Source organism: Jaculus jaculus, chromosome 16 (assembly GCF_020740685.1).
Source record: "Jaculus jaculus isolate mJacJac1 chromosome 16, mJacJac1.mat.Y.cur, whole genome shotgun sequence".
In the NCBI taxonomy this organism is placed as follows: domain Eukaryota; kingdom Metazoa; phylum Chordata; class Mammalia; order Rodentia; family Dipodidae; genus Jaculus; species Jaculus jaculus.
Window position 1 is genome coordinate 25,729,074 of NC_059117.1, and position 27,370 is coordinate 25,756,443.

Consider the following 27,370-nt stretch of genomic DNA (forward strand, 5'->3'; position numbering starts at 1 on the left):
CCTAGTCTCTCTTTTCCTCCCCTTCTCCCTCCCTCTCTTCTCTCTCTGTCAAATAAATAAAAATATTAAAGAAAAGGAAGTATGTGGGTATTTCTAGAAAGATTGGACATGTTAATGGCTTTACTGTTACAGTAATTAATAAGTAACAGAAAATTAATTATAGTAGCTTTATTAATAAGCTGCTTTATCTTGTATCTCAGTTAAATTCTCTGTAATGATACTCCTTAATATTTTATGCAGTTCTTTAAGCCTGTAGTTAGTATGAATGGAGCATAACTCATGTCAGAAAACTGAGGCTATTAATATAAATTTCTTCAATAGTCTTTTTATCTATATCAAAAATATTATGTTTTTTCCTTTGTTTCTTATTATCGGCTACAGAAATTTCAGAGTGATCAAGGGAATGCAAAGGATTTTGAATTTCAGCAATATAATCAGGACTTAAAAGTATATCTGGCCAGGCGTAGTGGCGCACGCCTTTAATCCCAGCACTCGGGAGGCAGAGGTAGGAGGATTGCCGTGAGTTCAAGGCCACCCTGAGACTACAGAGTTAATTCCAGGTCAGCCTGGACCAGAGTGAAACCCTACCTCAAAAAACCAAAAAAAAAAAAAAGTATATCTGGTTGTCTCTTGTCTCTTGTTTTATTTCTTAGTTTAGGGGTTTTCTTATGTATGTCCAGTATGAATCACTGGTCATGGATTCAAGGCTCCCTGTTGCATCAGTGCAAATGGCATTCCAGAGTATGTGCGTTTCTCTGGTTTCATAGCAGCAGGAGATTTGAATGGCACATTTCCATGGCTACCATGCCTACCAAACCAGAATCTGCGTTAACAACATTACCAGGTGACTCCTGTGCATGCTGAACTCCAAGCATCATCGTCCTAGAATAATAGTTTGACATTTTGAGGACCTTGTTTCAGGTAGAGTCTGTAAACCGCTACCGGTCAGCATAGAGGCTCGGCAGACCTCAGCTTCCTTGGGATGGTATTTTGCTTGCTTATTTGAACAGAGCGCTCTTCAAGAGAGAAGTAGAACACGTAATTCCTTGTGGATGATTTTGAATTTGCGCGAAGTGAGCCCAAAAGCACAATATTGCCTCTCTGCTGAAAGGCGCTGTGTGAGATCCACTTCCTTCTGCCCTTTAGAGTTTGAAGTCTGTGAAGCATTGGGTTACGTACTTCTTTTTACCATGTTAGGAAATGTGTATCTACTGCCTGGGACCACTAGAACTAGATAGAGGGAGGTATGTCTACTAAGCCATCTCTCCAGCCCAGGACACCAATAATTTTTTAAAACTCTGTGATTCACAAAGCCTTGAGTTCGATCCCCAACACGAAAAAGAAAAGATAACCCTACCGTGATGGCGTTCACACAGACTTAGGAACGCCCATCCGACACTCAGTGTCTGTGGAGAGTCAATCTACCCTCCGATGGTGTGGTGTCTCTGCTTTCTGAACGCCAGTTGTTCTTTGTTTTCTGTGCAGAATCCTGCAAAGATGAAAAGTAAACCTAATAAAATGTAACGTACCCCAGGCTAGAGCAAAAGTTTGAGCCCAGCCTGAGCTATACAGGGAGACCATGTTTCAAAAAAACACACAAAAAAGGTAACATATCTTTATTACACTTAATGTACAATGTTATCTTAGAATTTATTCATTGTAACTTTTGCATCATTATGTATTAGTTGCCACTGAGCCTGTTACACTAAAGCCCGTAGCACTAAATAAAGATCTAGCTGTAAATATAGCTAGACTATGCTTGATTCCAAGCAGAAAAAGTTCCATTAAGGACAGGCACAGGTGCTCACTAAAATAGGACTTTCCTAGAAACTTAACGTTAGAACTTGGGTTGAAAGAATCCCTGGTCCATAATTTGTTCTTTCATGTCTTCATTTAACAAACATTTGTCAAATACCAGCTTTGATCCAGACACTGTAGTCCATACAATGTATGTTATTTTTATAACTAAGTCCTTGACCTTGAGTTTGCAGATTAACATAGTGGTAGAATTATATGTATTGATAATTAATTTTAACAGAGATACTTGCTCATTTGGGTCATGGAGAGATGGAGCATACCAAGCCCAGAACCTGAAAGAAAAGAACCTGGCAAACAGAATGGTTATGTGCATTACATGAAACACCCGTGTTTGCTTCCTGTGTCCACCAACCATAGAGGAAGGGTGAACTTCCCAGGAGATCGTATTCATGACCCATCCCTCCCCTTACTTGCTGGTCCAACCTGGAATTGTAAATTGTTGACTGGCTCCCATTCCTAGAGCTTCCCGAACCAAAACATGGGATGCTCCCTATTTTCTTTTTCCTTCCCTCTTAATGCCAGTCATTAAATAAGAACTGTTAGGTTAGTGTTTGTACCCTCTCTTCTCTTCTCACAGCTTCTAATGTCACTGCCTAAGACATGCCCTTGTACTTAGCTATTTGCAGTAGCCTCCCAAGTGGTCTCCCCTATCTTGAGACTTCCCTGCTAATAATCTATTCTCTTCTCAGTTTAAAATCAAAAAACGGAGTAAGAGGGACATGGGGGAGGAATGAGGGAAGAAGATGAATATGAACAAAGTAAAATGACATATATGTGTGAAATGCCATAATGAAACCCATTACTTTGTATGCTAACTTAAGAACTAACAAAAAGTATGAATAGATAATAACGCCAAAAGCTAAATAACAAAGGGCTTGGGAGACAGCTCATTGTAAAGTGCTTGCCTCCCAAGCATGAAGACCCATTCCATCTCCAGAACACATGTCAAAAAGCCAGAGTGAGACCCAAAAATTGTGGGTCTGGCTTTACACAGCAAAAGGCTCTGCCGTGTGCGCACAGGCGCGCACACACGCACCAGCACTGAGAATGCAGAGACAGGTGGATCCCTGAGGCTCACTAGCTAACCACTGCAGCCTACTTAGAACTCATTTCAGGCCAGTGAGAGACCCTGTTTCAAGAAATGGTGGATGTTGCCTGGGTGACAGCGCTTTTAAGTTGTCACCTGGCCTCCACAAGTGTGCACACTCACAATGCAGGAGCATACACCTGAACACACATGCACATGCCCCACAAAAATATGCAAATAAATAAAACTTCTTACCAGAAAAAAATGTTTTCTTAGTGTAATGCATAAGGTTACAAGAACTCTTACATCAGCCAAACTACTCAGATCCAAACCCTCTCTCCCCCATGCAGTAGTAGTCACCCAGCTCAAAGGGCTGCTCAGGTCTCCCAGTTAAAAAATAGAGATCAAAGTGGAATCTCCTTGATGGAATTAATGCTGTGCAACGTCAAGTAATTAACAGCTTCAGGCACAAAATGACACACTGCGGTGGGGTTAGTCATGGCAGAATAGGTCAGTCCCGTGTACATGCCAGGGCTCACTGTACCTTCCAGGATCAATGATATGAAAGGAGGAAAAAGGAACAAGTAGGTAAGCCACCTGTTTCACAGGATACATGCTGTTACCATTTTGAGCAAGATGCTAAATGGCTGGAGAATCAAAAAGGAAAAGAAAATCTTGTTAAAAAAATGTTCAATTGAACTTTTGTTTTTCTGAAATCCATAATAACTCCAAATCCCAAATATAATTTAATACTTCCCAAGCCACAAGCTTCTCATACATCAGCTTTGCATATTCATTGTGTTGCTCTTGTGCCTTTGCAGTGACAAGCAATTTTGTTCCAGTATGTGTGAATCTTTCCATCCGTTCTCTTGGGACTAACTTGAAAAAGAAAGAAGACTGGACCTTAGACATATAAAGGGGAAGAAAAATGAACCACAGGAGAATAGAGAGTTTATAGTGAAATCTTGGAACAGATAAATGCAATGATGTTGAAAATCTGGATACCGAGCATTAGGCAAAAACTGCTGGTGAAGGTGGTATCAGGACACTGGTGAAGTACATATGAATTCAGAGTACATTATAAATACATAGAAATCCAAAATGCTGTTGGAAATACACGTTACACTTAAAGTTGGAAGAATTTTTTGTTACTAGGAGCAGAATAATGTAGTATTTGAATTTAGACTGAACTTATTTATACTTATGAGATTATTTTTAACTTGTGTCTTTGAGGCAGGGTCCTATGTACCCCAGGCTGTCCTCAAAGCTCTGTAACTGATCATGACCTTGAACTCCTGATTCTTCTGCCTCGACTTCCAGTTGCTGGGGTTATAGGAGTGTAGTCCCACACCTAATGTTTATTTTGACTTTTCAGGTCTCAATGCTCTCATCTGGAAAATAAGAGAATAACAGTATTATCTAATTAGATGGCAGGGTTGAGAAAATGGCCTAAAGCACTTTACTGGTAATTTACAGATAGGAAGCACCCAGTAATTAGTCCTGCAGTTACTCATAGTTATTACTGCATGCTTGTTTTCTACAGGCAAACAAAAACTGACAATCAAATTCCAGGAGGAGAATATAAACATGCTTACTCTTTTGCTATTTGTTAGGTAGTGTTTCCTGATGCCTTGTGCTGCTTAGTGGGATTACAGAAATTACATTAGTAGTACTTCTGAAGTACTTGTGTATTTTAATATTTTATTTGTTTGTTTTAGAGAAAGAGAGAGGGGCATATAAAAAGAGAAGAGACACTCCAGGGCCTCTAGCTACTGCAGGCGGACTCCATACGCATGCACCACCTTGTGCATCTGGCTTTTACATGGGTTCTGGGGAATCAAACCCAGGTCCTTAGGACTTGCTAACTGCAGAGCCATCTCTTGTGCCAGTATTGTGTATTTTAAATATTCTGTTTGTTACCTTGTACACTCAACACTCTAATGCTAATACAGCACTTAGCAACAAAGGTAAACAGTTTGATTTAGCAGATTTAATATGCCAGGAGTATTGAGAGTGATTATGGTGTTTTGAATGTAAAATGCCCAAATGCCCCCCCCCCCCCCAGGCTCATGTATTTGAATACTTGGTTTCCAGGAAAGTCGGGTCGTTCAGGGAGGTTATGGAACCTTCAGGAGGTGAAGCGTTGCTGGAGAAGGCATGTCTCTGGAGGCAGGCCTTGAGATGTTATAGTCCCAGCCACATCCTATTCTTGCTCTGCTTCCTGCCTCTGGTGAATTGACAGGGGCTCCATGCCAGCCCGTCATGATAAAACTTCTCTTGAAACAGTAAACCAAGTAAAATCTGTTCCTTCCCTCAGCTGCTTCTGGTCAGGTATGTTCACAGAGATGAGAGAGTAACCTGTAGTGCTTCTCTTTCTAGCTGTTCCGTGACCTGTCTTGCTTCCAGGAAACCCTGGGTATTTGTTACTGCCTCATTGCCGGGACAGCATACCCAACTAGAAGCAGTTGATAGAAAGAAAGGAGTTATATAGTTCCAGAGGGCAGAGGAAAGAGAAAGGTCTGGCAGTAGCAGGAAGCTGGCATCACATCACCAGGGAAGAAGTAGAAAGTGGAGACTACTGCTGCTCTGCTCGGCCAGTTCTCTCATTGTCAGATAGTCCAGGACCCCAGCCCATGGGATGTCACTGTCCACAGTCACGGTGGGGCTTCCCAACTTAACGACCCTGATCGAGATATCCGTCATTGGCATGCACAGAGGCCAATTGTATCTACATAATCCCTCACAGGTGATTTGTTACCTTCATCCTGGTAACTTCTGTTTACCTGCAAAGTATGAGCTCTTTCATCGTGATGGCAAGAGTCACATCATACAACACTGAACAGAACAATGAGTAGATACTCAGTTTGTTTGTTAAATGGGTGAATGAATGCTTCCCTCCTGAGGGTCCTCACTATCCCCGGGTTTACACCGGCACAGGGGGAGTGGGGGAAGCATGGTGGGTGCAACGGGCAGTGAACCACCCGGGAGACAGGCTGATTGGTAGTGGCTTTGTCTCATTTATTCAAAAGGGAAGCGGGTTTATAAACACTTGGGAAAGGTTGAGAAGGCACATGCAGACTATAAGGTGATTGGATACATAGGTTTATGGGTTGCTATCTAATTGGCTGGTGTTGGAAGGGAGAAGTTGCAAGGGAGATAACAGAAGCGGTGGGAAAAGCTACTGACTTCAGCCACATACTGGATGGCTACAGCAGCAGGGAGACTGTTTACTACCATATAAGGGCAGCTGATCACGAGGTCAGGAACTGGGGGGGGCGGGGAGGAAAACCAGAACCTTAGACTATGGAATGCTTAGGTGTCTTGGGATAGGAGGGAGGGCCCACCATCCCATTTCCTGTGGGCAAAGATGAGGCACACTATGACCTCGAGAAGGGAGGGCCAGCTCCGGCACCAGAGTGGGTTCCCCACGATAAGGCTGGCTGCAACCCCCACAGCCCAGGGTCCCTGGCCATGTCCAACAGCCCAGGCCAGCTTTCTCACAGTCCCAGCCCATGTTTAGCACTGCCCAGCACCCTCATACGTCCCTCATCTAATTCCTAGACCATGCTCGGCAGCAACATACCAGTGACTGACTCAGTTAAGAATGCCCTTAAATAATAAGGTAAGACTACAAATAAAAAATAAAATATAACAGGAAAACAATATTAACCTAAAAACTTTATTCTGTGAAATAGTGCTAAAGAATGGTGGAGCAGAGCGCAACTGGGCACTTACTCCTCAAACCTACAGACCCAAGTTTGAGCCCCAGCACCCGTGCAAAGCAGGATGCAAAGTGATACATGCATCTATAATCCCATAATGCCTGTGCAGTTGGAGACAGAGCCAGGAGCGTTCCAAAGCCCATGGGCCAGCTATAGACTGGCCTTCCCACTAACAAAAAAGGCAGGGGAGGGAAACTGTCTTGAAACAAGGTGGAAAGAGCGAGCCAACCCCCTGAGGTTTTCTCCTGACCTACACATGCATACATGGCACATACACATTCATAGACATATACACAGTCACTCCATCAATCAATCAATAAAAATTACTAGGAGTTGAACCCAGGGCCTCTTGAAGAGGGGGCAGGTGCTCTCCCAGAGCGAAATACCTCGCCTTTTCTTACTTTCCTTTTTGAGACATCATCTTACTAAGTTATCCATGTTGACCTTGAACTCACTCTGTAGCCCAGGCAGGACTTTAGCTTGCACTCCTCCTACTTCAGCCTCTCAAGCCGCTAGGATTACAGCCCTGTGCCGCTTCCTTCTTTCTCAGGAAGATTCCCTGCACTTCCACAAAAGCCAGAGGCTCTACTCTAGTTTCCTTATCTCAGTGACTACCTACTCAACAGCTGGGAAAGGTGACGCATCCAGTCTTCCACCTTGACAGACTAAAGAAGGGTCCTGACACAACTGTTTTTAGTTTGAAACCCTTGGAGGTGAACTTCAGCTCTTAAAGATGCTTCTTGTGATGGTAGGAAAAGAAATAGTACAGATAAGGAAAATGGTTACCGCATATGCCACAAATTGAAAATGGTTTACAAAAGCCTTACTTGTGATACATGATTATGTCATGAGCAAAAATAGACATAAATCAGTATAGAACATTGTTACGTAGACTACCTCACATGTGCTGTGTGGATCCCAAAGAGGAACGGTTTTCTCTGTACATGAAAAATAATCAGAAATTAGAGTTTGAAGGTATGTCAGAAAACAGCCTGAAACACTGGTCTGGCGCTGTCTATGTGATGACTGACCATAGGTCACGGGTCACGTGGAGCCCTAACCCTGTGTGGTACAGCTTTACCCCTTGCTAGTACCCTCAGAATTGCTGCCTGTGGCCACAGTCCAAGAAGGCTTGAACAGCTGCCTTCCCAAATGGGTAACCCCCATTCAAGCAAACCAGTGAGGGGTTTGTACTGTTTTGCAATATGGCCTGCCTCTGGATTGTACAAGCGTTCAAAGGTTATGTGTTTTTTCTTTTGGAAAACATGTAAATATCTTTCAGACCCTTTTGCTGCAGGAGGTGAGAAATCATCCACCCAAAGAGAGTTGGTTTCAGCTTCTCTCTCTCTCTCTCTCTCTCTCTCTCTCTCTTTTTTTTTTTTTTTTTTTTTTTTTTTGCCTCTCCTAGACAGTAAAGACTGCATCCTGGAGCCGCTTTCCCTGCCAGAAAGTCCAGGTGGCACCACCACTTTAGAAGATTCTCCATCTGTGCCTTGTATTTTCTGTGAAGAACATTTTCCTGTGGCTGAACAAGACAAACTTCTGAAGCACATGATCATTGAGCACAAGACCGTCATAGCCGATGTTAAGCTGGTTGCAGATTTCCGAAGGTAAATTTTGATTTTATCTATAAAAGCACTGAGCCATTTTTGATTAGAATAATGGCACAGCCATATGTAAAGCAATTCCTATCTAGGTAGGAAAGTTAATATTTCAAGTTTTTCTTAAAAGAAATCTGCCTCTTTTTTTTTATGAGCATGTAAGTTAAATTTGAGAATGTCAGATACTACAAATCTAGAAACGAAACATCCCTCCAAACTGTGCCACAATCCCTTAACCTCATTCCCTGACACTGATGTCGCCGATGTCTGTCAGGATCTTTTCAAGTTTTAATCCAATGTAACTGAGCAGGTCCTTCCAAATAGCCCATGAAAGACATGGTAACAGACCATCCAAAAGGGTTTGGTGACAAGGGCTTTTAGAACCTTTCGAGCTGAGAGGGTCTTGTCCAAAAAATAACACAAAGTTTAAATGCTGGGATAAGGTTAAAAAACCACCGAAAAGAAAACAAAAGACCAGCAAACCAAACTCCAGTAGCCAGCTGTTGAGGTCAGTGAGTAAGATACTGAGGGAAAGAGGATGAGAAAGATGGCAAGGGTGGTAGAGGCGAATGCTTGAGGAACCGCCAGCCCAGAGCATCGTGAACTGTTTTCCATGAACGGAGCCGAACCGTCATAGCCCGTGTCAGAGTGTGCTTCTCTGCAGCCAAGGAACATCCGACCCGGGACGGGCCTTGCCAGCCAGAAGTGAACACAGGCAGCTCTTCCTTTCCTTCCCAGCTCATAATTTCTGGGAATGGTATTTTCTTATGAAGCTCTAGTAGAGTAGTTATGTTTATGCCATGATTAGTTAAAATTTCGGATCGGCGCAACTTCATAGTATAGACCCATATGGTTACTGAAGGCACAAGATTTGGAACGTCTTTTAAGGTCCCTTTTTGAGAGATTTTGGCCTAATTTCACAGAAAAATATTAGAATATCTACCAACTATGTCTCTCAGGCCAAACACTTCACTACCTTGCAAGCATTCTGTTTCTCATGATGGGTCTTCAGAACGGGCTCCGAAAGCAGCCAGGCTGAGAGCTTAATGCAGCTTTGAACCCTCCTGGCCTTGTGCAAACAGTAAGCACGTTCCTCATCTGCACAGTGTGAGCGGGACCTGTATGGGACGCAGTGTACTGATCATTGGTGGCCAAAAGTTTAATTGTAGTCTGTATTTTAGTTACTAGCACCATGTGAAATCCCACAGTGATAGTGTGAATTTTCAAGTAGACATTTCTACTAGTCTGAAACCTAGTTCTCATATGTAAAACTTAATTTGTGAGAAAATTTCATCCAGGATTTCACACGATGTGGATTTTCTAGAGAGGCAGTTTGTATTCAAGTTGCAGTGCCCAGCACACTGATGGGTTGGCACTCGTAACTCTCCTCGCCAATCTCTATCCGATGTCCTCTTCTGGCAGCAGCGAGAGCGAGCATCTGCGTGCGCTTTGTGCGTGTGCCTGGCCCTTGGCTCCACTCGGTGTGGCGGGGGGGCGGGGGGGGGGGGGTTAGTGCTAAACCTGGGTGCTGCCTGGTCACGGGGCAGAGTTACAACAGAGCACGGGAGGGGAGCTCCGTGACGACGGTGGTGTGGTTACCAACTGCGGAACTCATTCCTTGCATATTTTCAGAGAGGGCACTCAGCTTCTCCTTCTCATTTGTTAGTCTTTATTTTTAAATTAAAGAGAGAATTAGAATGTTTATTCTTAGGATCGTATGGAAACTTGTTTTTCATGATACCTAATTACAGGATATAGTCAAATTTTCATCTTAAGACACTTCTGAGACTAGACATCTTCCAATTCTTTGCTTACCCAAATAACCACTGTCAGGGATATTAAACATATAAGATTTATATATGACTGTTTTTCTTTTACCCTTTTACCACGTAAACAAAAAGTGTCCCTCACGAATTTCAAAAAAATAAGATCCTATGTCAGTGATAACTGAAAAATGTTACAAATTTTATTTCTCTCTGCCTTCAAAATCCGAGGAATGTCTAAACCTATTTTGTCTTATCCTTTGTGCCATATATATATATATATATATATATATATATATATATATATATATATATATACACACACACACATACACACAAAGGGACAGCATTTGTAGCAATTAATCTCCCTTTTATCATTGATATTAATCTTACTGTCCATGTATGGGCAGATATATCAAATTACTTAACTAGGTCTCAAGGCTTAAGGATCAATAAGTAAAGGTTAAGATCAATCACTCCCTAAATGCAGCTGGATAATAAAATGATGCTTTTTAGTTAAAGAAAAGAGAGTGCTTTCTAAAGGTAATATGCATGTTAAATTTGGAAATAGATATTTCCTGTCTGCTCCCCCCCCCCCCAATAAGATTTTTACTGTCAGGAAGTAACAATGACCAGGAATATATCTGAGTAAATGTAAAATATCTGGGGGGGTGTAGTATTCATGCATGCATGACCATGCGTGTACATAAGTGTGCATGTGTATGTATGTATAGAAAGGCCCCAGATGTTCATGTTAGTGTCTTCCTTGGCCATGTCCCACTTTGTTTCACTGAGGCATGGTCTGTCACTAGAAATCAGAGCTTGCCAGTTCAGCTAGTCTAGTTAGCCAGCTCGTCCCCAGAACCCGCTGTCTGACTCTCAAGTGCTGGGAGTACTTGCTGGCCACCCGGCATTTATGTGGGGGCTGAGAATCTGAACTCTTGTCCTTACACTTGCTTGCACAGTAGAAGTTTGACCCATTGAGCCATATCCTCAGCGTCTTTAAAAATGATTTAACATGTCTAGTCTTCTTTAAGTAATCTAGCGAAAGTCAGAACTCCCCTCCAAAGCGGAGAATCTTCTCAACGTGATGATTCATTCCTAAGTGAAGAAAAAGAGCTATGAGAGGCGGGGTGGTGAGGGCAGTGCTGCGTACTTCTCTGCCGTGGACTGATCGTCCTGCACTTCTCAGCGAGGGCTCTTCCTTCCCAGGGCAGTAAGCAATGAAGCTTTGAAATAATACAAATAAAATGGACCTACCTCATGCTTATGTTTCCAAGCTCACAATCCTCCTGCTTTAGCCTCCCACATATTGGGATTATAGGTGGTATGCACCATCAAAACCAGCCTTTCCTTGTCCTTTATAAGAAATAAGTTATAAATTTTCATATTAAATATATTTGAAATGTTCTTTATTGAAAGCAAGTAACAGTGAAACTTCCTAGGGCAGAAGAAATAAAACAAAAAGCAAAATAGAGGCTCTTCCCTTTAAGGCCAGTTTGCATAATTATTTATGAGCTATTTTGTAGCCTTATTCAGTGGATAACATTGATCTAGAAGATGAATATTAACTCTTTAATTCTTGCCAATTTCTATATTAAATCCATTCATTCAGTGCTACTTGAGTTAGAACCATATCACAAACCCTTATACTTTGTCAGTTAGTGCACCGGTCACAACGAGGGTCTAGGCAGGCAAGATGTTACTACAGAGGTATTTTTAATGCATGTGTACATGTAGGTACATGTCCACACATGTGCACTAGAGGGCAGAGGAGAACCTCATATGTCATCCATAAGAATACCTTGCACCTTTTTTTTTTTTTTTTGAGTCAAGGTTTCTCATTGACCTGGATCTTGCAATCAGGCTAGACTGGCTGACCAGTGACCTGCAGGGGCTCTCCCGTCTCTGCCTCCCCAACACTGTGATTACAGGTACAGGTACCATGCCTGCATCTTCACGTGGGTACCAGGCAGGTCCTCATGCGTTCAAGACAAGCCCTTGCCTGACTGGTTATGCCCCCAGCCACCAAAGGTTTTCGTTGTTGTTATTTTGTGAGATAGTTCTATGAGTTATGATTTGAAGATACTTGTTTTTGCAAGATGAAGTATTCGCTGGTGATTTACTGATTACCTGCATGGCTTTGTAAGGAAGCATGAACTGTGTTCATCGCTGTCATCTCAATAAACAGTTCATACCATATCTTATTTCATAGCCACCTTTGCATATTGAATGATTACAGTTGTACTTCGGGTAAATTAGAGAAGTAGGAAAAAATGAAGACAGATAAATGATTCCTTAACTTTGAAAAACATGTTCTGAGCTGGAGAGACGCCTTAGCAGTTGAGGCACTTGCCTGCAAAGCCAAAGGACCCTGGTTCAATTCCCCAGGAACCATGTAAGCCAGATGCAGAAGGGGGTGCATGCATCTGGAGTTCCTTTGCAGTGGCTGGAGGCCCTGAAGCACCCATTCTCATTCTCTCCCTCCCCCCGCCCCGCCTATATCTGTATCTCTCAAATAAATTAACTAATTAAATATTTTAAAATAATGTTCTAATGGGTGGAGGGAAATGGCACAAGAAGCATATCTTGACTTGCTGTCATTAAGCTGTTTCTTAATTGAATGACATTTACCTGAGTTACACACAAAGAAACGTATATTGACATTTCTTAATTGTAATTTTAAACTGCAAAAGCACTGTGATGTGTCTAGGATATTTCTTCTTAACTTAAATTTAATCTTAGGGTCAAAGGTATGCAGCAATTGATGGTGCATGATTTTATATTTTTAAATGGTGTTGCAGAGAGGTTCGCATTGCTGTTAGAAATCACCCAACCAAGAGTAGCTTGTGGGAAAAAGAGGTTTATTTTGGCTTACAAGAGGAAGCTCCATGATGGCAGGGGAAAATGATGGCATGAGCAGAGAGTGGACATCACACCCTGGCCAACATAAGGTGGACAACAGCAACAGGAGGGTGTGCCAAACACTGGCAAAAGGAAGCTGGCAACAACACCCATAAGCCAGCCCCAACAATACACTGCCTCCTGGAGGTGTTAATTCCCAAATCTCCATCAGCTGGGAACCTAGCATTCTGAACACCTAAGTTTATGGGAGACACCTGAATCAAACCTCCACAAATGGTTTTATTCCTCTCGATTACCTGATTACCTTTTAACTCCCCACACACCTTATAACATCTCAGAGCTACAGCCAGCGATGGTATCGGAAAAGCCTGATTTCTGAAATTCCTGACTACCTGTTAGTGGAGCAGTAAAATAACTTAACCAATGGAAAGAGTGTCGAAACTAGGTGTGGCCATGTCTCATCCCTATGATCCTAGCACTCAGGAGGTGGAGGCAGGAGGATCAGAAGTTCAAGGTTAGCTACATAGCAAGTTCAGGGCCAACCTAAAATACATGAGACCTGCCTCAAAAAGAGAGAAGAAAGAGAGAGAGAGAGAAACTGCCAGATTATGAACAGTGGTAATGGCTTATCCTTGGGAGGCCTCCTTACCTACTTGAGGTGGGACAGGTGGGGCTCTGCTAGGCAGAATTCCCCCAGGATGTAGTCAGGTAATGTGAGTGACTGCTTCCCATGGCTAGTGGCTTCAACTCTGAAACAAAATTAGCACTCTATGATGTGAGTCTTCTCTGCCGAGTTCAAGCAGGCAGTACTTCAGTGTGGAAAACCTTGGGGACTGACCGCTGAGCAGGACTAGAAGGATTCCTCTCACCTTAGAGTCTTGTCTGATGTTCTATTTCCTGGCTTTCCAAAAGTATTCCATACAGTCTCCCTGGTCTTGAAGGGGGCGATGTTGCAGTCATCTTTGTGTGGCTGGGATGAATATCTAACCAGACACAGATTACAGGAGGAAAGGGGTTTGTTTCGGTCTTGCAGCGTGCAGGGGAAGTCCCATCAGTGGCGGAAGAAGCTACCTCACTCCATCGTGCGTCAGCATAGCAGAGAGAGAAAAACCAACACCAGCAACCACCAGAGCTCACACATACCTTCCTGCTGGACCCCAGTACTCCCCCAGTGACATGCCCCCTTCGGCAGGGATCTGTCTGCTCGGGGCTGAAGTTGTAAGCTCAATTTTAATAAAACACCTAAGTCCATGAGGCCATACCTTCAAGTTATCATATTCAAGCTACTACCATAGGGGGAAAAGTATGTCAAGTAACCTTTACAACTGTAATCCTAGGGTCTTCTTCCTTGTGCAATTCTTGGTCTAAGGGTGGGTGGGTGTGTGTTTTCAAAGTAGGGTCTCACTCTAGCCCAGGCCGACCTGGAATTTACTAAATTGTCTCAGGGTGGTCTCGAACTCACAGCAGTCCTCCTACTTCTCCTAAATGCTGGGATTAAAAGGCGTGAGCTACCATGCCCAGCCCTGTTTAGTTTTTGTTTAATTTTTGTAATTTTTATTATTTATTTGGATGAGTGTGGGTGTGCACACGTTCACACATGCACACTGGTGCTCCATTATTGCGCTACATTTTGCATCCAGCTGACCCAGGAGGCTTGAGAACCGAACCCAGGCCAGAAGTCTTTGCAAGCAAGTACCCTTAACAGCTGAGCCGTCTTCCCAGACGCTGCCTTCTGCAGTTCTTAGCATCGTGTTATAGACCAAGTTTGGCTTTGAAGCCAGAGACTAGTTCCACCCTCACTCCCAGCGTTGTAATTGTGTGACCATGGGGAGGGCTCCGGAAGTGTAGCTGCTGATGGCTCAGTGATGTCATCGCCGCCACTGCGTGACTCGACTCTCATCTCACCCACCGATGCGTGTCCCTAACCCCACACATGCCTGCTTGAATCTCCTCATTAAATGCTGATGAAATGTTTGCTCGTGTGTGTGTGTGTGTGTGTGTGTGGTGTGTGTTTGGTTTGAAGCCGGCCGTGGCAATGCATATGTCTAATCTCCACACTGGGGAGACTGAGGCAGGAGGTTCATGTATTTGAGGCCAGCATGGACTATATAGTCACACTGATTCCCATTTTTTAAATTAATTAATCGGTTAATTGACTATTTCAGGACATTATCTCACTCTGTGGCTCAGACTTGTCTCACACTTGTAGACTCAAGTGATCCTAGACCTCAGCCTCTCAAGTTGCCAAGTAGCAGCCACCATGCCCTCCCTTCTCCCTCACCCCCACACCCTTGGTTTTCTTTCATTGCCCTGGTTTTTGTTTTGTTTTGTTTTTGGTAAAATATTGTTGTTCAGGCTGGGGAGATGGCTTAGCGGTTAAGCGCTTGCCTGTGAAGCCTGAGGACCCCAGTTCGAGGCTCAGTTCCCCAGGACCCACGTAGGCTAGATGCACAAGGGGGCACATGCGTCTGGAGTTTGTTTGCAGCAGCTGGAGGCCCTGGCGTGCCCATTTTCTCTCTCTCTATCTGCCACTTTCTCTCTGTCACTCTCAAATAAGTAAAATTGGACAAAAAAAAATTTTTTTTTTTACTGTTATTGTTCCTGTTTTAGGCATATTTATTCCTCAGAGATAAATGAATATTCTTTACACCCTTCATCCTAATATAAATGTGTAATATTTTCTTATAATGACAGCCGTTCACTAAATTCCCAGGATTTTAGGTGTTCTTTGCATGCACTGTTGTATTTCATTTTCAGTGATTCTTTTTGGAAACAAATGAACTGAGTTTCAGGAAGGTTAAGTAGCGAAAGTTCAGACTCCTGTCCCCAAAGCAAAGCCGTGCCCGTAATAGAACAGGGTGCAGCACCCACTGTGAGGACTTGGCCTCTGCCTTCATTTAGAAAGCACAGCTACTTTCAGGTGAAGACCATCCTGGCCTACTATAGGAAGGAAGTGGCACTGGCTGTTCCCTAGCAAATATCCCAGTGGTAACTCGCAGGGCAGTGTGGTCTGTGGGATCCGCTCTCACCTGGCCATCTGCTTCCCATTGCTTCACATGGATAGTTTGTGAATCTGAACATTTTCCAGAGATATGCAGAGCAGTCTAAATATTTAAGGAGTTCTCACTGCCTTTTTCACAGGCTGCACACTCAAAATAGAATTACTCTACATTAAAGACTGAGCACCACTGTCAAGTTTGTTCAGATGATGTCACCCTAGTTTTCCTTAGTAGAGTGGCACCAGGGAATGACAGAGCTCTCTTTGGCATGTTCTACTGTTAGCCATGAATGAACTTGACTCTTGTCTATTTATTTTACTTTTTTTTTTTTTAGTTTTGACAATTTCATACATGTGTATGATGCATTTTGGTCTTATTTATCCTCCATTACACTCTGCTAGTCCCTTCCCACTTTCACAAAACCCCTTCTTCTCAAACTAACCACCTTTTAGCATTCATGGTTTGTATGTATGTTTGTGTGTGTGTGTGTGTGTTTCTGTTGCTGTTTTGTGTGACCCACTCACTTAAAGTGCGCTTACTCACATAAGCACAGAGAGAGGGTTAGTTCCTGAAGTATGGGCAACTTGCCAGTGACTCTACCATGGGGAAACATGACTGCCTCTCCCCCAGCCACTATCAACTGCCAGTAGCTTACTCATTCTGGAAGAATGAGGTCTTGTGAGCTCCTCCCCGACCCATAATGGAATGTTGATAGGCTTGCTCTTGGGCCAGACACACAGCTAATGTGAGTTCATGAGTGTTAACAGTTACGTCATGTTGAGAAGACAGCATTCCATAGTATGCCACTCCATCCCCAGGCTCTTCAAATTCTTTCCACCTCCTCTTTTGGAATGTCTTCTGGTCTTGGAGGAGTTGGTATAAATCTGTTTAGGGCTGGGACACACAACAGTCACTTTTTCCCAGCACTTTTGCCAACTATGCATTTACCTCTGCATTAATCTCTTGGCTCTTATCTTTTGAAGTCATTTCTCTCAAGCACTTGGTTCTACTAGATGTGGATTTGTTGAGTAATGAGCAGGTATCTGTATATTTCAGTGTGGAAAAATGATCCATGACCTCCTTTTGCTGAAGTCTGTAATACATGCTCTGCCATGTTCCTTCATTCATGTCACCATTTTCTAGTGGAAGAGCTGAGAGCACAGAAAAGGAAAGCAAATGTAGGAAGTTTTTGGCTTCTTAGAGAACTCTTCAAACACCCTTGTACATCTTTAAAGCATGGACTTTGGGCCAATCTGCAGACCACTGATAGATGCTAAATCAGCCCACATAAATGTCCAGATTCTTGCTCTTTCCATATATATACCTCATCTGTTTCAATAAGGTCCATCTCTTTCATATGCCTTTGGTTCTTGATATAAGTTGCTTTTTTTTTTTAAGCCATAGTTGCATAGTTTGATAAATTGTCAACGATAGTGTTACCTTTCCCATTTCTTTCTCCCATGAAGACCAACTTCTATTCTTGATGCCATTTGATATATGAAATTGCACTATCCGATACAAATCTTGTTAAATAGATAAAGAAGAGATAGAACAGCTTGTGTTCTTACCATGGCTTTCATCACATGTGCATGTCTGGGGATTAGGATTTGCTTTAAAGATTAACCTGCATGCCACTTCTATCTAACTCTGCTCATGAAGCGCAAGAAACGTTAGCTCAGCGGTTTTCCCAAAAGCTAACTGATTCCTGTCAGACGTGATGTGGACATGGAGAGTCTGTCTTACATACACAGGTCTTGGATATGCACTCATTTCTTATTTTTGTAACTTTTGTTCAAGATAACCACTCAGTTTTCTTTTATTGTAGCATGTCTCACAAGCCTGTTTAATTGTTGCATTTAACCTCTAAGCCATCTCTCCAGCCAGGTTGTTGCATTTTAAATACGTATAAACTACAGTGTTACTTTAGAAACTTATTATTGCAGTCAAATAATCCATTTTAGTCATGTGGTGATACATCCTGGAATCTCAGCACTCAGGAGATGAAGGCAAAAGGATCAGCAGGGCTGGAGAGATGGCTTAGAGGTTAAGCGCTTGCCTGTGAAGCTTAAGGACCCCGGTTCGAGGCTCGGTTCCCCAGGTCCCACGTTAGCCAGGTGCACAAGGGGGCGCACGCATCTGGAGTTCGTTTGCAGAGGCTGGAAGCCATGGTGTGCCCATTCTCTCTCTCCCTCTATCTGTCTTTCTCTCTGTGTCTGTCGCTCTCAAATAAATAAATAAATAAATAAATAAAAATTAAAAAAAAAAGGATCAGCAATTCAAGGCCATCCTCAACTATATAGAAAGTATAAGGACAGCCTGGGCTATTTGAGACCCTGTCTTAAAATAATAATGATGATGATAATGCATTTTAACCTGTTTATTGAATTTGAGAATAGTGAAATTTAATCATTTTTGTAACTTTGCACAGTAGCTTTATTTCATTAAATATTCATCTCAACAATGCTCAATTCCTTTTTGTTCACAAATTTTCTAACAGTTTTCATTTAGCATTTGATTTGTGACTTTGGGTTAGGTAGATGTCTTATATAATTTGATCATCTTTTATTTTATTTGTTTTTTTTTTTTTTAATTTTAGGTTTTTCGAGGTAGGGTTTCACTCTAGTTCAGATTGATCTGAAACTCACTATGTAGTCTCAGGGTGCCCTTGAATTCAGGGCAATGCTCCTACCTCTGCCTCCCAAGTGCTGGGATGAAAGGCTTGTGCCACCATGCCCAGCTTGATCATCTTTTAAAACATCACATAACAGGGCTGGAGAGATGGCTTAGCGGCTAAGCGCTTGCCTGTGAAGCCTATGGACCCCGGTTCAAGGCTCGGTTCCCCAGGTCCCACGTTAGCCATATGCACAAGGGGCCGCACGCGTCTGGAGTTCGTTTGCAGAGGCTGGAAGCCCTGGCGCGCCCATTCTCTCTCTCTCCCTCTATCAGTCTTTCTCTCTATGTCTGTCGCTCTCAAATAAATAAATAAATAAATAATGAACAAAAAAATTTTTTAAAAAAATCACATAACAAAAAATAGTTGTCTTGTTATTCTGTTGATAGATAAGGAAAGCAAATGAGCAAACAGATATTTATCATTGTCTCCAAAAGATGTATTTTTTTTCTTCTTTTCATCATCCATTTTCATATTCATACTGTTTTCTTAGGTACATTTTGTATTGGAGAAAGAGATTTACTGAGCAGCCCATCACAGATTTTTGCAGTGTCATAAGAATCAATTCCACAGCTCCAGCTGGTAAGTGCATGTCTTCACTGCCACCTTTTTCCTGTGAATCAAAAATGCAGAAAAGTAATTTCACTTGTCTTAAGTTATACTTGCTCTTCCCTTCTTGGTAGCTGAAATGAAATTGATGTGTTTATTTTGCCTTATATGAATAAAGCAAAAACAAAACTGTACCAGATCCCACTGGACATGAACATATTTTTTAAGAAATATGGGCTGGAAATATGGCTTAGCAGTTAAGGTGTTTGCCTGCAAAGCCTAAGGACTCAGGTTCGATTCCCCAGGACCCATGTAAGCCAAATGCACAAAGTATTGCATGTATCTGGAGTTCATTTGCAGCAGCTAGAAGCCCTGGCACTCCCATTCTTGTGTTCAATCTCTCCCTCTCTCTCTCTCTCTCTCTCTCTCTAGCTTTCTCTCTATCAAATAAAGTATTTTTTAAAAAATAAATCTTTTGGAGACAATGATAAATGTCTGTTTGCTCATTTGCTTTCCTTATCTATGAACAGAAGAACAAGACAACTATTTTTTGTTATGTGATGTTTTACCAGAAGATAGAATTCTCAGAGAAGAGCTTCAGAAACAGAGACTGGTAAGAGTTATGTAAAGGATAATGTGTTTAAAATATATACAAAATAATTTATGTTACTGTTCCTTTTTTAACTTTTTATTGACAACTTCCATAATTACAGACAATAAGCCATGAACAGCTTCCCTCCCCTCCCCCTTTTTCCCCTTCACAAATCCATTCCATCATATCCCCTCCTTCTCTCAGTTAGTCTCTCTTTTATTTTGGTGTTATCATCTTTTCCTCCTATTGTAAGTGTCTTGTGAAGGTAGTGCTAGGTACTGCAAGGTCATGGGTACCAAGGCCAGCTTTCTGGTTGGTTGCTTTGTAAGTGATCCTACTCTTCCTTTGAAGGCTCTTATATTCCTTCCACCACCGCTTCTGTAATGGACCCTGAGTCTTGGAAGATATCTATAGAAATATTTCAATGCTAAACACTCCTCTGTCACTTCTTCTCAGCACTATGGTGCCTTTTGGGTTAGCCTACTGGTTACTGCCATCTGAAAAGAGAGCTTCTCTAACCAAAAGTGAGAGTAGCATTAATATATGGGAATGAACTTTAAGAAAAGTGCTTACAGGGCAGTTTGGTGAGCATAATATATGCATTTCGCCAGACAAGAGCAAGCATTACACTCCTAGGGCTCATGACCACCCCCACCATAGGCTTTTGATTAGGTTTTCAGCACTAGGCATGTATTCCCGCCCATGGAGCAACCTTTAGGCCAATTAGAGAACAGTTGGTTTCCCCCAGAACAGGCATACCACTATTGCACCTGTTTAGTCATTTGGCCTGGCTGGCCAAACATAAGGCTTGCAGTGCCCACTGTTTTCACTGCTGATGACTTCTGTCTCCCATAGAGCTGCATACAGTGCAGCTTTCTCCAGATTTCTGTCAGCTGATCTACAAGGAAGAGATTTTCAGCTCAGCTTTAACTTCCTTTCAGGTAGACCTTGCAGCCCAGGCATGTGGAGTTAGCAATAGGGTCTTACCATCTATTTATGGAGGGAATCAAAAGCCTTGACAATGTCCTGTAATGTTTTGGGGGCATCAGAGAGATCCCCCTGACCAACAACTCACTGGATGGTATCCCATTCCTGGCATCAAAATTTTTCTAGTAACATTCTATGGCTTCTGCGTGTGCCATTATCCAAAACAATTATGTCTCCATATGGCTTATTCACAACATTTAAATTTTTTTTGTTGTTATTTTTCAAAGCAGGGTCTCACTCTAGTCCAGGTTGACCTGGAATTCACTATCTAGTCTTGGGGTGGCCTCAAACTCATGACGATCGTCCTAACTTTGCCTCTTGAGTGCTAGGATTAAAAGTGTGTGCCACCATGCCTGGTGACATGTTAAATTTTGATTAACCCTCCCCCTACCCTTCTTTTACTCAATTTCTTCTCATGACCTCACTTAGGCCATTGCACCCCCAGTAACTGGTTCATCTACACACACACACACATACACACACACACACACACACACACACACACACACACACACACACACATTGCCATCTCATTAAGTCTTCCCCTATCCTCCCTCCCTTATAGCCTCTTTCTAGCTAACTGGCTTCTGCTACTGGTTTTTACTCCAATTCACATACAAGTGTAAACATTTGTAGCTAGGATCCACATATGAGAAAGAACATGTGATGTTTGGCTTCCTGGGCCAAACCTCATACCTCACGTAGTATAATCCTTTCCAGATCTATTCATTTCCCTGCAAATTTCATTATTCTACTTTTCTCTACTGCTGAATAGAACTCCATTGTATAAATGTACCACATCTTCATTAGCCATTCATTAGTTGAGGGATATCTAGGCTGGTTCCACTTCCTAGCTATTGTGATTAGAACAGCAATAAACATGGTCGTGAAAGTATCTCTAAAGTAGAGAGAAGTGTCCTTAGGATATATGTGTAGGAATGTTATAGCTGGGTCATATGATAAATCTGTTCTTAGCCATCTCAGGAACCTCCATACCGATTTCCACAATGGCTGTAGGGGATTACGTTCCCACCAACAGTGTAGAAGGGATCTTCTTTTTCCACATCCTTGCCAGCATTTATTGTCATTTGTTTTCTTGATGGTAGCCATTCTGACAGGAGATGGAATCTCAAAGTTTTAATTTGCATTTCCCTAATGGCTAAGGATGTACAACATGTTTTTAGATGTTTATATGCCATCTGTATTTCTTCTTTTGAGAACTATCTAAACCGATAGTTCCATAGCCCACTTTTTAATTGGGTTGTTTGATTTCTTATTATTTAATTTTCTGTGATCTTTGTATATCCTAGATAATTGTCCTCTGTCAGATGTGTAGCTGGCAAAGATTTTCTCCCATTCTGTAGGTTTCCTCGTTGCTGTATTCACAGTGTCCTTTCCTGTACAAAAGCTTTTTAATTTCCTGAGGTCCCAGTGATTGATTGGTGGTTTTATTTCCTGAGCCACTGGGCTCATAATCACAAAGTCATTGTGTATTCCAGTAAATTGAAGGGTTTCCCCTACTTTTTCCTCTAGCAGCTTCAGATTTTCAGGTCTGATATTAAGATCTTTGATCCATTTGCTCTTGATTCTTTTTTTTTTAAATTTTTTATTTATTTATTTGAGAGCGACAGACACAGAGAGAAAGACAGGTAGAGGGAGAGAGAGAGAATGGGCGCACCAGGGCTTCCAGCCTCTGCAAACGAACTCCAGACACGTGCGCCCCCTTGTGCATCTGGCTAACGTGGGACCTGGGGAACCAAGCCTCGAACCGGGGTCCTTAGGCTTCACAGGCAAGCACTTAACCGCTAAGCCATCTCTCCAGCCCATTTGCTCTTGATTCTTATGCATAGAGAGAGATAAGAATTTATTTTCATCCTTTTACATAGATACCCAGTTTTCCCAGAATCAATTGTTAAAGAAGCTGACTTTTCTCTACTGAGTATTTTTGGCATTTTTGTCAAAAATCAGGTGGTGGTAGCTGCCTGGATTTACATCTGGGTCCTTTGTTCTGCTACATGTCTGTCTTCATGCCAGTACCATGTTGCTTTTGTGACTGTGGCTCTGTAATACAGCTTTAAATCAGGTATGCTGATACCACCAGCCTTATTTTTGTTACTCAAAATTGTTTTGGCTATTTGAAGTTTTTTTGTACTTCCAAATGAATTTTAGGATTTTTTTTTTCTATTTCCATGAATAGTGGCATTGAAATTTTGATGGGGATTGCATTGAATGTGTAGATTGCTTTTGGTAAGATTGACATTTTCACAATTTGGTTCTTCTAATCCAAGACTATGGGGTGTCTTTCCATTGTCTTGTGTCTTCTGCAATTTCTCTCTTAAGTAAGTGTTTTTAAGCTTTCATTTTAGAAATCCTTCACTCCCTTGGTTAAGTTTATTCTAAGGTGCTTTATTATTATTTTTTGAGGCAATTGTGAATGGGAGTGATTTCCCTGATTTCATCCTCGGTGTCTTTGTTGTTAGTATATAAGAAAGCTGCTGATTTCTGTGTGTTTATTTTTGCTACTGTGTTTATCAGCTCTAACAGTTTGCTGGTAGAGTCTTTAGGGTACTTTATGTATAGTATCATATCATCTAAAAATAATCATAACTTGATCTCTTCCTTTCCAATTTGTATACATTTTATGTGTGTTTCTTTCTCTTCTTGCTATAGCTAAGACTTCCAGTACTGTATTAAATAAAAGTGGGGATAGTGGACACCTTTGTCTTCTTCCTGATTTTAATGGAAAAGCTTAGGTTTTTCCCCATTTCATATTAATGTTAGCTGTAGGTTTGTCATAAATAGCTGTCATTATGTTGAAATAAGTTCCTTCTATTCCTAGTTTCTGTAGGACCTTTACCATGAAGGGATATTGGATTTTGTCAAATGCTTTTACTGTGTCTGTTGAGATGATTATGTGATTTTTAACCTTCAGTCATTTATATAAAGTATTATATTTATCAATTTGTGTATGTTGAACCATCCCTACATCACTGGTATAAAGCCTACTCGGTCATAGTGAATGATCTCTTTGATATGTTCTTGTATTTTGTTTGCCAACATTTTGTTGAGAATTTTTGTTTTGTTTTGTTTTTGCTTTTCTGAGGTAGAGTCTCACTCTGGCCCAGGCTGACCTGAAATTCACTATGGAGTCTCAGGGTGGCCTCGAACTCATGGCGATCCTCCTATCTCTGCCTCCCGAGTGCTGGGATTAAAGGTGTGCACCACCACACCTGGCTCTTTGAGAATTTTTTGCATCTAGGTTCATGAGGGAAATTGCTCTATAATTTTCTTTTCTGTCCTATCTTTGTCTGGTTTTGGAACCAGGGTGATGTTGGCTTCGTAGAAAGAGTATAACTGCTTGGCTCTCCATACTTATTTAGATCTACTTAAATGGTTTATCTCATCTTGATTTAATTTTGGTAGGTCATATAAATCTAAGAAATCATCCATTTCTTTCAGATTTTCAAACTTAATGGAGTATGTGTTCTTAAAGTATGTCCTTATAATTTTCTGAATTTCTTTTATTTTAAGGTTTTTTTTTGGTTATTTATTTGAGAGTGACAGAGAGAGAGAGAGAGATAGAGAGACAGAGAGAGAATGGGCGCACCAGGGCATCCAGCCACTATAAACAAACTCCAGATGCATGCGCCCCCTTGAGTATCTGGCTAACGTGGGTCCTGGAAAATTGAGCCTTGAACTGGGGTCCTCAGGCTTCACAGGCAAGTGCTTAACCACTAAGCCATCTCTCCAGCCCAGATTTTCTGAATTTCTTTGGTATATACTATAATGGTTCGTTTTTCATCTCTAATTTTATTCATTTGTGTCTCTTCTCCCTTTCCTTTGGTCAAGTTTGCTAATGTTTTATCAATCTTGTTTATTCTTTCAAAGAACTAACACTCTGTTTCATTGATTGTAATTTCTTTTGCTTTCTGTTTTCAATAATTTATGCCCTAATATTTATTATGTCTTCCTATCTTATTTTGGGTTGCCTTGTTCATTTTCCAAGCCTTAAGATGAAGCACTGAGCTGTTTACTTCAGACCTTTCTAATTTCTTAATAAAGGCACTTAAAGATATAATATTTTTTTCTTTTAGGACTGCCTTCATTGTGTCCCAAATGTTTTGGTATGTTGTGTTATGAGCTTAAAGTGCTAGGTGTGGCTCTTACATGACTTCCAGGGTCACAGCAGAAGTGACCCTAGGTGTTGGATTTGCCTGCTAAGCAAGTATTCTAGTAAGCTGGGTGAAGCAAAATACAGGCAAATTCTAAAATTCCACTCAACAACATACACATTTAATCAAACCTAGCATGGGACATTTATATAAGAATGGGTATTAAAACAAACAGATAATCTAACAAAGTCTAAGTCCCTAAAGATGTGTGTTGCCCCACACCCTTAATCCTGTCAATTGGAGACTAAGATTTCCGGTCAGTATAAGGTTCCAGGTCACCCTGGGTCTGAGTGAGACCCTGTCCCCATGAATGACAGAAGAAGAAGAAGACAAAAGCACTATAAACTAGGAAGCAACGAAGAACAAGACCAAAATACAACTTATTTACAAATGGCCAAGCTGACCACTAATGAAATCTAACACATATCCTGCCCGACATGGAAGGTACAATTAGCGCTTCCAGTGCAGGCCTACATACCAGGCTTTGTGACAGGTCCTGAGCTGCTGTAAGTAGGCCTGTTACCTTGCGGAATGGCTTTGGTCTCAGCTGTAGTCATTTCTGCTGGGATCTCTTTTCTGTGCTGTGGGCTCCGCTAGGCTGGCTGGGTCAGTGGGTCCACTGCTCTGATTGCCTGTGCTGGGTACTGGGTCTTATCTTTCTTCCCAGGTCTCCAGTGATTGCCAGTGGGGTGGTTGGGAGAGGGGGGTTGTGGAGGCTGTCTGAAGCTGTACTGGGGCTGCATAGCTGGTCCCCGAGATCGATCCTTTTCCTCAAGAACTGCTCAGCTGGTCCCTGGTCCCTGCTGTCTTCTCTTTTGAGTCTCTTGAGGAGGCTGGTGTGAGTGGAAAGTGCCTTCAGCTGGCTTCGCCTGTGGCTCAGGAAGAGACTGGCAGCCACAGGTACGAGCAGCATGGCAGGATGAAGTTCTGCCTGCTTCTGTGGTCACTTGAAGCTCTGGGTCTCTCCTGCTTCTCTGCCCAGCTTAATAATTCCTACACCTTCAGTTTTAAGTAGAAGAGTGTGTTTTACTTTTTTTTTTTTTTGGTTTATTTTCCCCTGAGGCGGCTTTGGTATTATGTTACCATCTTACCCCAGATACATATCTATTGTTCTTTTTTTGTACTTTTGTTTATGGAAACTTTCAAACATATACAAGGTATATGCCTAAGGGGCTTGAAACAAAAAAAAAAAGTATAAATTTGACTGGAAAAAAAATGCTTCATTAAAAATACAAAGAGGATTGTTGGTTCTGTTTGTTCCCTGGATTACCTTTAAAACAACAATAGAGCTTGCACACTTTATTGTCATCTCAGTTGCTTAACGCATGCCAAGGTTCAGTAGCCATGGCAAAATGCCCTCAGTGAAAACTGAGTTGAATTGATTAACCTTTTTTTCTCCTTTTTAAAGCAATGTGCTGTGCACTATCATTTCTTTATGAAATAAGCATTTGAATTAAGCATACCTTCTCTTTTTCAGTTATAACTATAAGCAGGCCAATTTGAAAACCTCAGTATCTTTATTCCTGTAAAGAGGATAACAGCACATATACTATATGAAAATTTTCATTTCTGTAAATTAGCCATAAAATTTTAAGGCATTAATTTTGTTTAAAAGTGATATTTTCTATTATTTATGACTTAATGTTGACTATTATTTGAGATTAGATTGTTCTTTCTTTAGCAATTTTTTATAACTCTTCCTGTCTCTTTAGACCTAGCTAGGTATATTATGAAGAGAAGCATGTGCATTTAAATACATATGCTATATTCTCAAGAGACCTGGTAGGAGGCAGACCCTTTAATACTATAGTCATATAATTTGACCATATCCCCTGAGGTGTATTTTATTTTGTAATCATCCCCCAAGATTATTTTTCAAAGTAAAGAAAGAATGTTGGATGGAAGTGAACGTGTTAAGTCTGTACAGTAAATCTAGTGAAGAAATGGGACTTACTGAGTTTTTGTTTTCTCTCCCTCCAGAAGGTCTTATGTACTCAGCTATATAAGGGTGAATTTACAGTCATAGTTTATGAATTTTATACTTTCTAATATCCATGAGTTTTCAAGAATGACCAAGCTTTGAGATTCCTTTATATGAACTCAAACCCTGCCCTTGTTCTTCAGTATTCAAAATCTTTATGTATGCAAAAACAAAAATACCTACAAAGCTTAGATGACCGTTTTTGTATTACTTTATAATCCGATGTGGCATGCCTTGCATTAGGCTTTGCTTCATGATAGCCCTGTGAGGTGGCTGCTAAGTGTCATTGTCAGAATGTGGAAACTGTGCCGTAGAAAGATCAAGTTACCCAAGACCAAGTGTTAAGTGAAAAGCAGAGCTGTTGCTTTGAGCCAATTGTGCCTGTGACTGCTTGTTGAACCCTTGCTATCCCAGTGTCATAACTCATCCTGCCTCCCACCTACCTTAAACTGTATTTCTGGACTCTTGGACTTACTGAGTCCTGGACGCTCATGGTTTGACAGGTCTGCATAAGAAGAGGATTAACTTGGATTGCAGTTTGAAAAGCAGAGGATGGGCTGGAGAAATGGCTTAGCGGTCTTAGCAATTAAGGCACTTGCCTGTAAAGCCAAAGGACCCAGGTT

The 27,370-nt window shown here is 41.6% G+C and overlaps 1 protein-coding gene across 2 annotated transcripts in view; it reads left to right on the forward strand.

The window, feature by feature from the left end:
• Positions 1 to 27,370, forward strand: part of Znf277 (zinc finger protein 277) — a 135,043-nt gene that overhangs the window by 56,999 nt on the left and 50,674 nt on the right. For both annotated transcript variants that reach the window (XM_045135548.1, XM_045135549.1), the window contains exons 2-4: positions 7,976 to 8,177; positions 18,960 to 19,048; positions 19,546 to 19,628. In XM_045135548.1, coding sequence (XP_044991483.1) covers positions 7,976 to 8,177; positions 18,960 to 19,048; positions 19,546 to 19,628 — 374 coding nt within the window. The remainder of the gene's footprint in view (positions 1 to 7,975; positions 8,178 to 18,959; positions 19,049 to 19,545; positions 19,629 to 27,370) is intronic.